The 13,576-nt window shown below is 45.8% G+C and overlaps 2 protein-coding genes across 4 annotated transcripts; both read left to right on the top strand.

The window, feature by feature from the left end:
• Positions 1–598: 598 nt before the first annotated feature.
• Positions 599–8,712, top strand: LOC109881829 (uncharacterized). 3 transcript variants are annotated; one of them, XM_020473937.2, is made up of 5 exons: positions 600–942; positions 1,265–1,390; positions 1,702–1,826; positions 2,108–4,804; positions 5,102–8,712. In XM_020473937.2, the coding sequence occupies exons 4-5, from the start codon at positions 2,497–2,499 to the stop codon at positions 7,012–7,014; spliced, it is 4,221 nt and encodes a 1,406-aa protein (XP_020329526.2). In that variant the 5' UTR covers positions 600–942; positions 1,265–1,390; positions 1,702–1,826; positions 2,108–2,496; the 3' UTR covers positions 7,015–8,712. The 3 variants fall into 3 exon arrangements, with proteins under 3 accessions (XP_020329521.2, XP_020329522.2, XP_020329526.2); XM_020473932.2 differs by having other exon boundaries at positions 599–942; positions 2,108–8,712; XM_020473933.2 differs by lacking the exon at positions 1,702–1,826 and having other exon boundaries at positions 599–942; positions 2,108–8,712.
• Positions 7,014–8,721, top strand: LOC116353140 (zinc finger protein 865-like). The gene has a single exon (XM_031787279.1). It carries the CDS (start codon positions 7,034–7,036, stop codon positions 7,466–7,468), a length of 435 nt encoding a protein of 144 aa, XP_031643139.1. The 5' UTR covers positions 7,014–7,033; the 3' UTR covers positions 7,469–8,721.
• The last annotated feature ends 4,855 nt before the right edge of the window (positions 8,722–13,576 follow it).

Here is a 13,576-nt window from a genome sequence, read left to right as displayed (position 1 = left end):
CAACCACCCCCCTGGAGAGCGACTGTCCTGCAAGCTTTAATTTCAACAAAATTATAACGGTTCCCCAGGACCGTAATTAACTGAATCAGGTATGTTACCACGGGTTTGGAGCAAAAACCTGCAGCAATAGCCTTCAGGAGTTACCCCTGATCCAGGAATACATTACCATTTCAATGAAATCATACATTTGCATGACAAAGCCTGCACCCCGCACGTGCCAGAATGACAAGCAAGTATGTCCAGACATCTAGGCATTTAAAACAACTTTTATATGAATGATAATGAAATGCAAGTTAGCAAATACACGGCAGCCATTTTAACACGTCTGGTTGGTGAATGCTATGCCCAGCTGCAGCATGAAGCCAGTTAAAATGGCTTCAACCTCCCGCAGAGTCTGAATCTATTTCTGACGGATTTTTATCACATTATTTGTCATTCGGATACCTATACGGGTGACTACTTGACATAATATACCATAAAAAATCTTTACTAAATGTAAATAAGAATAATTCAATGCAAAATATCAGTTAGCTATAGATAGCATGCTTGCTATCCAAAACAACTACTGAACCACAGGTTATGCTACCCGGAAATATTTCACGGGCCGGAAAGGACCAATGTTAAGTGAGCACACGTCATTCCCTTTTACCCCCCCAAAATTATAACCGACCGTCCAAAACATTTAAGCCGACAAAAACATCACCAACTCATCATTACCAATGGGGATTGATGCTGTCAAATGGCGAGGAAAAGGTTGCAGACTCAAATACTGAGTATTTAAAAGCGAAAGGGAGCCGAGCATTCACCTAGCTCAGCATCAGTGAACATGGCTATGGCTAACGAGTCGAAAACATTACGCAGAAATGGAGAGCTAAGCGAATGATAGCTAGATGGTAGGAAGGCGTGACAGGCCGCATCCTGAACTTGTACTTGGATGTGTAGGTAAATAATCAATTTCGTATTTCATTCTGCCAAGAGGCATTCATTGGCTTTTGAATGCATATTTTTTTATGCTATAGATAGCAAGCCGTGTGTGTTGTGTATTTGTATGGGTTGCATGCGATATCTGCTAGCTAAATAGCAGAATGTTATACCAAAAGCTGTCAGTTTTGCATGTAAGCGCTTCTTTGCAAAACTCCCAATGTTTGTCAAAGCAATGTGCAACCCAAAGTTAGTAGTTCCCGTAGCTAGTATTGTGCAATTATGCAATTTTTGCAGTGGCTGAATAACAGTTGCTGATTCTGAATTTCTGTCCTCCACACAGGATTGGTCATCTACAATACTAATGTGAAAGGCGATCAAAAAGATGCGATTGGGAAATAAAATCCATCTCCCTCCGCTGTTGGGGAAACACATATTTTGACTCATTGACATCTGTCAAAATTCAAAGGTAAGATTTTCCATAACGTGATCAATATTTCGCCGATGTCTTATCAACATGCAATAATAATTCATAATAATTCATGTTTTATTTACAGTAAGGGGGTCTTAAAAAATGTGACAGTGCTCAGTTCATAAGAAACTATATGCAGTAGTAATACCCTAGTAATAAACAATGAATACATTAGAATAACAGTAGTAATAAGATAGTCATTCAGCATACTATACTTACATTTGGAAAACTATTAATTTTAGTAAGACTGACATTTGAAAAAATATATCATTACTAAGTTTTATTTTATCTAACCTTTATTTTAACAGGTGCGACATATTGAGACCTAGGTCTCTTTTTCAATTGCGCCCTGGATAATACGACATAAATATACACATTGTTAACAAAACCATGTGTAATTTGTTTTGTGGCATCGATGAATGTGATGTTCAAGGTTCGTGATTGCATTTTCATCACCTACTTTATCCCTTTTCAATCATTTAAAAAACACATTGTTTAAAAAATATCTATATATATATACGTGTGTATATATTATATACCTTTTTTTGTTGTGTGAATTTATTTTAAGTGAAAGAAATTTTTATTTTATCCTACACACTTTGGTGTATCATAATGGTACAAATGTTGGTGTATTTACAAATGTAAGCTCTTTAATTTAACAGTTTTTATCAAACAGAAATATCTATTTTGACAAATGTAGTCTCTGTTTTTCAGTGAGGAGAAGAAAACATAATCTCTTCCCAGAGAATGAGTGAATAAGCTGACGTGGATGAAGGGAAACGATGATATGGATGAAAACACTGTAACTGAAACAGCCAACCAACAGCTGTTGACTGAACTGCTCTCTAATAAAGATTGTTCTGTGCCATAAACCACCAAGAGACCAACAACCAACAACAATTGCACACCAAAACAAGGCCTTTTCTCCCCATGAAACTGTACAAAGTGTTTAAGTCTAAATAAAATGGCACCAACCCATCAAGATAAAAAGAGAATACGGTATCCACGTTGAAAAGAACTGTGAAAACTGTTTGCATTTGAGAAAAAATACCCTTTACACTAAATAACCCCATTCCCCACACACTTGCTCCCTCTCCTGTTGGATGGAGAGTGGGGGCAGTGGACGATCGGGCGGAAGTAGCAGCAGCCGAAGTGCGCGAACAGGGGGGACCGGCAGTGTTATCGGGCGGAGTTCGGGATCGAGCCGAGGCGACTCAGGCAGTTCCAGGTCAAATAGTGGCACTGCAGGATCCCTCGGCCGAAGCTCATCCGTTGGCGGCAGTGGTGGGATCATTGTCGCTGCTCCTGGTGCTGGAGGTGTGGCTCCTGCACCCCCATGTGCCAGTGAGTGGGAGATGTTCCAATTTGGAAAATACAATTTGGACATAATAGAGATGTTAAGCGGACACCAGGCCCATCAGTTCAAAGGCCTTGGGTTAGAACGACAGCTACAGCATCAGCAACAGGTGCAGCTTCACCAGCACCAGCTCCAGCAGCAACAACAACAGCAGGCCGAGACATCAGGAGCTCTCCTGTCTGGGCTAGGCCTTGGGTCCCTCCAAGGGGCCAGAAGCAACGCCTTTTCCGATTCTGCCTCTATTTTTGCCAAAATGAGCGCCCCTCCTCCCCCTCTACAACAACAACCTTCTTCGTCCTCACAAAGCTCAAGATCCAAGTCAAGCAAGATGAGTAGCAGCAGCTCAAGCCATGTGTCGGGCTACCCACAGTTCCTGCGTTCCTTCCACCCGACAGAGGCAGCTCTTTCACAGGAGCAACTGCATTCTGGGGTCAGCCGCTTCGAGCACTTTTCTGGAGGTAGCAGTAGTGGGGGTTCTGGGGGATTGGGAGTTGCCCCCCCTCCACCACCCCCTCTGCATCCAGGCCTCTCTGTCCCCCAAGCATCACCTGGCCCTTCATCCTCTTCCCCCTCCCCCTCCAGTTCAGTGGTAACTAACAATCCCCCCAGTAGCAGTACAGTCACCTCTCTGGGACACCAGCTGGTTGGGGCCCAGTCTGATGCACGGAGTCTTCATCAGCAGTTCAGTTGCATGCTAGCTGCTAATCAGTACTTTCTCTCTGGGGTGCCTGCTAACGCTAGCTTAGAGCAGTTTCTGGTTCAACAGGGAACCCACAACCACCTGGGGATAGGTTTAGGTCAGAGTGAGGGATCCAGCTCAGGCCTTGCTCCGCCTCCAGCTCTGCATTCCTCTCATTCGCATTCCCTCTCTACCGCTCAGCCACAGCAACAGCAGCCTCCACAGCAGCAGCAGCTGCCTCCCCATACCCTGTCCCACCCCCACTCGCACTCGCACTCCCACCCTCACCACCCCCTACACCCAGGCTCCCAGCCCTCTTCCCTGGGTGGTTTTGACTTCCAGGGCATCCCAGTGCTCTCCTCCAACCAGCTGGCCTCTCTGATGCAGCAGGAAGCAGGCCTGCCGCTCCCCCTGCCTCTTCATCTGTCCCTCTCCAAGGATGACGGCAAGGGGGACAGCAGTGGGGGCGGAAGCAGCAGCAGTAGAAGGAAGAAAGCGATGGCTGGCTACCTGCCACAGAGGAAGTCAGATGGCGGCAGTAACAGCAGCAGCAGCCACAGCAGTGGGAACCCCAATGCTAGCAGCAGTGCAGGGGGGCTGGGCCACGACCCCTCCCCAGGGCTGGTTGGGGGTGGGGGCGGAGGGGTTGGCATGTCAGGTTTGGGAGGAGATCCATCCCTCCTTGCCTCTTCATCATCCTCATCTTCGTCATCAGTTGTCTCATCCTCCTCTTCCTCTGGCCCCTCCTCCACTGCAGCATCAGTCCTGGTTACTAATGGTTCTCACCTATCCAAACCTGATAACATGGGCTCCATGCCATCTGCATCTACACAGGCTGACACTGAGCCCCTCTATAACTGTGGTGAGTGTGGAAAAACCTTCACTCACCTCTCCAGCCTTCGCAGGCACCTGCGTATGCATGAGTCTACGGCAGCAGGTACTAGCAATAATGCCAGCATTAACCCAAACCCGACTCATATCCAACCACTAACTGACCCCAGTCTCCCACACTCCACCCAGGAACACTCCACCCAGGATCTGAACTCTCAATCTAACTCGCTGTCCTCCCAACAATCAGCCAACTCAGTCCAGGCCTCATCTTCCTGCCCCAGCCCTGACAAGACCTTCAATTGCTCAGATTGTGGCAAACATTTCAAGAAAAAGGGGCACCTCCTCCAGCATGGCGTCATCCACTCAGAGGCTCGCCCGTATGGCTGCAGCATCTGCTCCCGGGCTTTCAACCGCCGTGAGTCGCTGACGCGACACGAGAAGATTCACCAGGACAAGCCCTTCCGCTGTCCAGCCTGCGGTCGATGCTTCCGTGAGAGTACCTCTCTACTCAACCATGCTGCCTCTGGCACATGCGGCAAGCCAGGTAGGGCATCAAAACCACAGGGCAGCAGCAAGGAAGGAGCTGTAGGGGAGGGCAGAATGGGAGGAGGGGGCGGAGGAGAAGGTGGAGTAGGTGGGGATTACCAGGGTAGTAGAGGGGTGATTTATGGGAAAACTGAGGAAGATGAAGAGGGTGTGATCATGGGAGGTGAGGGAGGTCAGAAGTCAAGGCTAGGGTGTGATGGTGGTCTGTTTCAGTCAGAGAGGGGAGGGAATGCTAACAACAGGGACAGGCCAGATGGTAAATACCCCACTGATTACTCTCGGAATCGTTACACAGGCTACCATGACGACCACCGTTCTCAAGGTAACCCGTCTCCATGTTACTCTGGAGCCTCCCCCTGTGGCAGTGGGATGGTGGGCCCGGCGCTGAGGAAGGCACCATTGGCCCCGACGCTGCACCCCCACCCTCAGAGTCAAACCCAACATCACCACCAGCAGCACCTCCCCCTGTCCTCTCTCCTGGATGACTCTGAAGACGACGTCACCAGCTCTGTCAACAACGCCATCTCAGCCATCGCCGCCGCAGCTGCCGCCAACTGTGATATGAACAGTGGGAACAGAGGCGACGATAGGAGGGATATCATCGGAGGGCTGTTGGGGGGGCTGGACTTAGGCCCATTGGGGTCCCCTTCATCAACATCTGGGATGGATAAGACCTATAGAGGAGCAGGGAACCAGGATGGTATGAGTGGTAATATGAACCACAACCAACAGCAGGGGAATGATCCACAGAACCCTGCTGCCAAACCAAAACGTCCCCGGAAACCCAGAAAGCCCAAAGACCCCAACGCTCCCCCTAAACGCAGGCAGTACACCCCCAGAGCTCCCAGGGAGTCGAGCAACATCCCGCGGCCATATCTGTGCAGTGTTTGCGGCAGGGGGTTTGCACGCCGCGAGACCCTGCGTAGGCACGACCGTGTCCATACTGGGGAGAAGCCCCACCGCTGCAGTACATGTGGGAAGCACTTCAGAGAGGCCTTCCACCTCACCAAGCACCACACCGTTCACTCTGGGGAGAAGAACTACAAGTGCAGCCTGTGTGGGAAAGAGTTTGGCTACTCCCAGAGCCTCAAGAGGCACGGGAAACTCCATCAGAAAGGGGAGCTGGAAGAGGTCCCCACAACACCAGGAGGGGAGAACCTCAACAACTTCAACACAAACCCGTCGTGTGGGATGGGCCAAGACAGGGAACAGAACCAAGGAAACAGCTCCTCCTCCTATTATTCATACCCCCAAGATGTCAAGCCTCAAGGCTCCAACAGCCAGCCCCCGCCCAGGCTCTACACCTGTGCCATATGCTGGAAGTCTTTCCGTCATCACTTCCACCTGACGGCTCATCACCAGACGGTCCATGAGAACGGAGGTGAGAAGCTGTTCAGCTGCGAGGTTTGTGGGAAGGCCTTTGCCTACTCCAACAGCCTCACTCGACACAGGCTGTCGCAGCACGGGCTGGCCCGCACAGGCCCTGACAACGCACAAGGGGACGGCAGTGGGTCAGGGGTAAACAGTGCAGCTGGTGGTGGAGTGAGTGGGACTGCGTCAGAGAGCGAGGCAGCCACCAACGCCCTCCTTCAGATGGCACCTTCCACTGAGGGCCACGGGGGGCAGCAGAGTCACAGTGTTGTCACCCACAGTCATCAACAACAGCCACCTCAGCCCCCAGCTGGCTACTCCCCCCTTTTCTATGATGCTGGTACGGCCCACTCCTCAGCCTCCAGCATCCCTCCCTACTCTCAGCCTCTGCCACCCAACTCCACAATCATGCCCCCTCAGCACCAGCATTCCCCAGCAAGGGTGAAAGGGGAGCACATTTACCCAGCTGGGTCCAGTAGTCACACCCTTCACACTACAGCTCCATTCCAGCCCCTCACGGAGCTGCCATCCGACCACCATCACCACCACCACCACCACCATTCTTCACATCACCACCACCGTTCAGAGCCACAGTCCCAGCAACCACACCACAGGAACATCCAATCACACGATGACATGAGGAGACACAAGAAGAAGAGAAAGTCCGACAGGAGGGAGGGAAGGGGGGACATGTGGGGGGAGTCCTCAGGCTTCGTCAGAGACGAGGAGAGGAAAGACCAGAGGAAGAGGAGGTCTGTTTTGCAAAAACAGCTGAGGAAGAAAAAGCTTCTGTTGAAGATTAGACGAGGGGGGGGGGGCGGGAGGGGGAGGATATGAGCTGGTCACAACAAGAGGGATGAAGATACAAATCCTGTCATCTCTCAAAGTCCCAGTGAAACGTTTTTCCTGCTCCATCTGTCCCCACGCCATGTTCGCCCGCCAGGCCGGCCTGCTAGCCCACAGGGCAGCTAAACACACCCAGAGAGTCCTGTCCCCCCAGGAGCGTCTGTGCTGCGGTGTGTGTGGGAAGCAGTCTCACAGGCTCCTGGAAGCCTTCATCCACCGGGCGACTCATCGCGCCCGAGGGTCCTTCTCCTGCAGACGCTGCTCTGCTCGCTTCTGGAACGCCCCCCTCCTCCGCAGGCACAAGGTGACCTGCCGACATAGGGCCAAGGGACTTCCACGAGGTGGCGCTATCCGCCTGAAGTTGTCCAAGAGGGCGGGGGAGAGGAAGAGCAGAGAGGAGCAGGGGGAGATGTCGCACTCCCTGCTTACAGAGTACAGATACTGAGCTTGCTGAATTCTAAGGTAGTCGTGTTTATATTTTCATTGATAGGAAAGGGAGAGGTTATCAGTTATGGACTATACATAGAAGAAGATGGACTTTAAAAAACAAAAGCCTTTGGGGGGGGGGGGGGGGGGGGGGGTTTAAATTGGTCTGGTGTCTGTCTGGACCTCATCAACTCAACCCACTGACTGTTAGAACGAGTGTTTTAACAACATGAACTACTGTAGATCAACCAAGGATCACCCGGAATTCTTCCATCCAAACTGTATGGGAGGATGTTGAAAGACATGACTGTTTTCATATGATCATTAACCCTTAAGTGCATTGACACTATGCTTGGCTGACACTGTGCAGTTATTAGACATGTTTAGGTGATTTGACCTGCTAATTTAACTCTACCCCCTCAGCCTTACTAGCATCCCTTCTATACCCCTAGCTGTATGATAACTCTGTCTCTGCTGTGTACTATGTCTTGTTGATGTTCACCTAGAGCCCCTTTGGGGATTTTTTTAATGTAAAAAGTGCATTTAGTAGGAGTAGGGAGAGGGTGGGACACAGACTTCTGGTTGGTAGAGAGGCAGTCTGTTTGTCGGTGCATGTGTGTTTTTTGGTCAGTTTGTTGCGGAGGTTGTGAACTCACTATGTGATGATTAATTCAGTACATCCAAAAAGGACGTGTTTTAAGCGTAAGTTAACAAAGTCCTGAAAAATGTCCCCAGTGATTTAATCACGTCTTTAAAAATACATTTGAGAATCTTAATAGATTGAAGTGAATACCACTTCCAGACAAAAAAGTGTATCTTACAAAAAGCCTTGCTAATCATGACTTTATTTCATTTTCATGCCTGTGGAAACAATTGTAGCTTTTATACCAAGATATTGAGATCAAGACAGGATGAACAAAGCTCACTGTAATGTATATTGTGTTAATATCTTATCACTGCTGTGTTTCTGTTTTCACAAAGTACTTTATTTAGCTTTTACTGTTCCTTCATAGTAGCAAAAGCAGTTATGATTACATGCATTAATGTGTGTTTAACTCCATCTGTCTACCTGCCAAACCTGGATTCTATCCTGTCCTCTTCTCTTATTTTTTGCTGAGTTGCAATCATGATCATAACCCTGTCAGGCCTTGTTTTATCTTCTAAAGAAAAAGAATAGTTCTAAGTACATTTCTATCACTTTATTTACTTAAAACAAAGATAGTTGTTGATTATACTTCAGCATTGAATAAAACATAAGTGTTCTCTGCTGTTCTTTTTCTCCGTGTATCATGTAAGGCTAATGATGAAGAACGGCATAGTTACTGATAACTAATCATGTGGGTATTGGTATTGTTACAAATACCAAAATCAGTATAATAGTTTTGTCCCAGATATAGTTAAATAGCTGTGTGGGCCTGATGGATTTCAGGATGTCATCATGGATATACAAATGCATTTCAACTTAGCACAACTATGGTTATCCAACACCACTATGGTTATCCAACACCACTATGGTTATCCAACACCACTATGGTTATCCAGCACCACTATGGTTATCCAGCACAACTATGGTTATCCAGCACAACTATGGTTATCCAGCACCACTATGGTTATCCAGCACCACTATGGTTAACCAGCACCACTATGGTTATCCAACACAACTATGGTTAACCAGCACCACTATGGTTATCCAGCACAACTATGGTTATTCAACACCACTATGGTTATCCAGCACCACTATGGTTATCCAGCACCACTATGGTTATCCAGCACCACTATGGTTATCCAGCACCACTATGGTTATCCAGCACAACTATGGTTATCCAGCACAACTATGGTTATCCAGCACCACTATGGTTATCCAGCACAACTATGGTTATTCAACACCACTATGGTTATCAAGCACCACTATGGTTATTCAACACCACTATGGTTATCCAGCACCACTATGGTTATCCAGCACAACTATGGTTATCCAACACCACTATGGTTATCCAGCACCACTATGGTTATCCAGCACAACTTATGGTTATCCAGCACCACTATGGTTATCCAGCACCACTATGGTTATCCAGCACCACTATGGTTATCCAGCACAACTATGGTTATCCAGCACAACTATGGTTATCCAGCACCACTATGGTTATCCAGCACAACTATGGTTATTCAACACCACTATGGTTATGCAACACCACTATGGTTATGCAACACCACTATGGTTATCCAGCACAACTACTTCTCTTATTTTTTGCTGAGTTGCAATCATGATCATAACCCTGTCAGGCCTTGTTTTATCTTCTAAAGAAAAAGAATAGTTCTAAGTACATTTCTATCACTTTATTTACTTAAAACAAAGATAGTTGTTGATTATACTTCAGCATTGAATAAAACATAAGTGTTCTCTGCTGTTCTTTTTCTCCATGTATCATGTAAGGCTAATGATGAAGAACGGCATAGTTACTGATAACTAATCATGTGGGTATTGGTATTGTTACAAATACCAAAATCAGTATAATAGTTTTGTCCCAGATATAGTTAAATAGCTGTGTGGGCCTGATGGATTTCAGGATGTCATCATGGATATACAAATACATTTCAACTTAGCACAACTATGGTTATCCAACACCACTATGGTTATCCAACACCACTATGGTTATCCAACACCACTATGGTTATCCAGCACCACTATGGTTATCCAACACAACTATGGTTATCCAGCACCACTATGGTTATCCAGCACCACTATGGTTATCCAGCACCACTATGGTTATCCAGCACCACTATGGTTATCCAACACCACTATGGTTATCCAACACCACTATGGTTATCCAGCACCACTATGGTTATCCAACACCACTATGGTTATCCAACACAACTATGGTTATCCAGCACCACTATGGTTATCCAACACCACTATGGTTATCCAGCACCACTATGGTTATCCAGCACAACTATGGTTATCCAACACCACTATGGTTATCCAGCACCACTATGGTTATCCAGCACAACTATGGTTATCCAGCACCACTATGGTTATCCAGCACCACTATGGTTAACCAGCACCACTATGGTTATCCAACACAACTATGGTTATCCAGCACCACTATGGTTATCCAGCACCACTATGGTTATCCAGCACAACTATGGTTATTCAACACCACTATGGTTATCCAGCACCACTATGGTTATCCAGCACCACTATGGTTATCCAGCATAACTATGGGTATCCAACACCACTATGGTTATCCAGCACCACTATGGTTATCCAGCACCACTATGGTTATCCAGCACAACTATGGTTATTCAACACCACTATGGTTATCCAGCACCACTATGGTTATCCAGCACCACTATGGTTATCCAACACCACTATGGTTATCCAGCACCACTATGGTTATCCAGCACAACTATGGTTATTCAACACCACTATGGTTATCCAGCACCACTATGGTTATCCAGCACCACTATGGTTATCCAGCACAACTATGGTTATCCAGCACAACTATGGTTATCCAGCACAACTATGGTTATCCAGCACAACTATGGTTATCCAGCACAACTATGGTTATCCAGCACAAATACTTCTCTTATTTTTTGCTGAGTTGCAATCATGATCATAACCCTGTCAGGCCTTGTTTTATCTTCTAAAGAAAAAGAATAGTTCTAAGTACATTTCTATCACTTTATTTACTTAAAACAAAGATAGTTGTTGATTATACTTCAGCATTGAATAAAACATAAGTGTTCTCTGCTGTTATTTTTCTCCGTGTATCATGTAAGGCTAATGATGAAGAACGGCATAGTTACTGATAACTAATCATGTGGGTATTGGTATTGTTACAAATACCAAAATCAGTATAATAGTTTTGTCCCAGATATAGTTAAATAGCTGTGTGGGCCTGATGGATTTCAGGATGTCATCATGGATATACAAATACATTTCAACTTAGCACAACTATGGTTATCCAACACCACTATGGTTATCCAACACCACTATGGTTATCCAACACCACTATGGTTATCCAACACAACTATGGTTATCCAACACAACTATGGTTATCCAACACCACTATGGTTATCCAACACCACTATGGTTATCCAACACAACTATGGTTATCCAACACCACTATGGTTATCCAACACAACTATGGTTATCCAACACCACTATGGTTATCCAACACAACTATGGTTATCCAACACCACTATGGTTATCCAACACAACTATGGTTATCCAGCACCACTATGGTTATCCAACACCACTATGGTTATCCAGCACAACTATGGTTATTCAACACCACTATGGTTATCCAGCACCACTATGGTTATCCAGCACAACTATGGTTATCCAACACCACTATGGTTATCCAGCACCACTATGGTTATCCAGCACAACTATGGTTATTCAACACCACTATGGTTATCCAGCACCACTATGGTTATCCAGAACCACTATGGTTATCCAGCACAACTATGGTTATCCAGCACAACTATGGTTATCCAGCACCACTATGGTTATCCAGCACAACTATGGTTATTCAACACCACTATGGTTATCCAGCACCACTATGGTTATCCAGCACCACTATGGTTATCCAGCACCACTATGGTTATCCAGCACCACTATGGTTATCCAGCACCACTATGGTTATCCAGCACCACTATGGTTATCCAGCACCACTATGGTTATCCAGCACAACTATGGTTATCCAACACAACTATGGTTATCCAACACCACTATGGTTATCCAACACAACTATGGTTATCCAACACAACTATGGTTATTCAACACCACTATGGTTATCCAACACCACTATGGTTATCCAACACCACTATGGTTATCCAGCACAACTACTTCTCTTATTTTTTGCTGAGTTGCAATCATGATCATAACCCTGTCAGGCCTTGTTTTATCTTCTAAAGAAAAAGAATAGTTCTAAGTACATTTCTATCACTTTATTTACTTAAAACAAAGATAGTTGTTGATTATACTTCAGCATTGAATAAAACATAAGTGTTCTCTGCTGTTCTTTTTCTCCATGTATCATGTAAGGCTAATGATGAAGAACGGCATAGTTACTGATAACTAATCATGTGGGTATTGACTCTATAATGAGAAAAATGTTACAAATACCAAAATCAGTATAATAGTTTTGTCCCAGATATAGTTAAATAGCTGTGTGGGCCTGATGGATTTCAGGATGTCATCATGGATATACAAATACATTTCAACTTAGCACAACTATGGTTATCCAACACCACTATGGTTATCCAACACCACTATGGTTATCCAACACCACTATGGTTATCCAGCATAACTATGGGTATCCAACACCACTATGGTTATCCAGCACCACTATGGTTATCCAACACAACTATGGTTATCCAACACCACTGTGGTTATCCAGCACAACTATGGTTATCCAACACCACTATGGTTATCCAGCACCACTATGGTTATCCAACACCACTATGGTTATCCAACACCACTATGGTTATCCAACACCACTATGGTTATCCAACACCACTATGGTTATCCAGCACCACTATGGTTATCCAACACCACTATGGTTATCCAACACCACTATGGTTATCCAACACCACTATGGTTATCCAACTTATTGGCAGGTCAATCCAATTAATGTTGCATATTTGACCAGAAATGCTTTTTTTTGTTGCTTTGCTTTCCATGACCCCAATTTGAAATGGCCACAACTCACAACCACCCAAAATAAATAAATAATGGACATCTACAGCCTACAGTATTATGTTAAATCCACTAGATGGCATTAGGCAACTCATTTCTACTCACTGTACTCTGGCCCCTGTGTTTTAGTGTGTGGCAGTCACATGTATTTTACACCGATAGGGGGTGGATTCAAGAATCGGAAACGTGCAGTGTCCATGTCTGAGCTGTGTGTGTCAGTGAGTGCGCACGTCTGAGCCGTGCGTGCATGTGAGTGACCGAGTGTGTACAAATGTGTGTGTGTGTGTGTTTGCAGAATCATGCTTGCATGCGAGTGTGAGATAAATCTATTTGTGTACGACACAGATAGAACATCAACATAAATGCATACATACATAGTCTTCATACAGAATTGCAAGGTAGTTATGGCTGTCCTACTGACCT

The sequence above is a fragment of the Oncorhynchus kisutch genome, linkage group LG13, assembly GCF_002021735.2.
Source record: "Oncorhynchus kisutch isolate 150728-3 linkage group LG13, Okis_V2, whole genome shotgun sequence".
Classification (NCBI taxonomy): Eukaryota; Metazoa; Chordata; class Actinopteri; order Salmoniformes; family Salmonidae; genus Oncorhynchus; species Oncorhynchus kisutch.
This window is presented reverse-complemented; position numbering and strand designations above follow the sequence as displayed.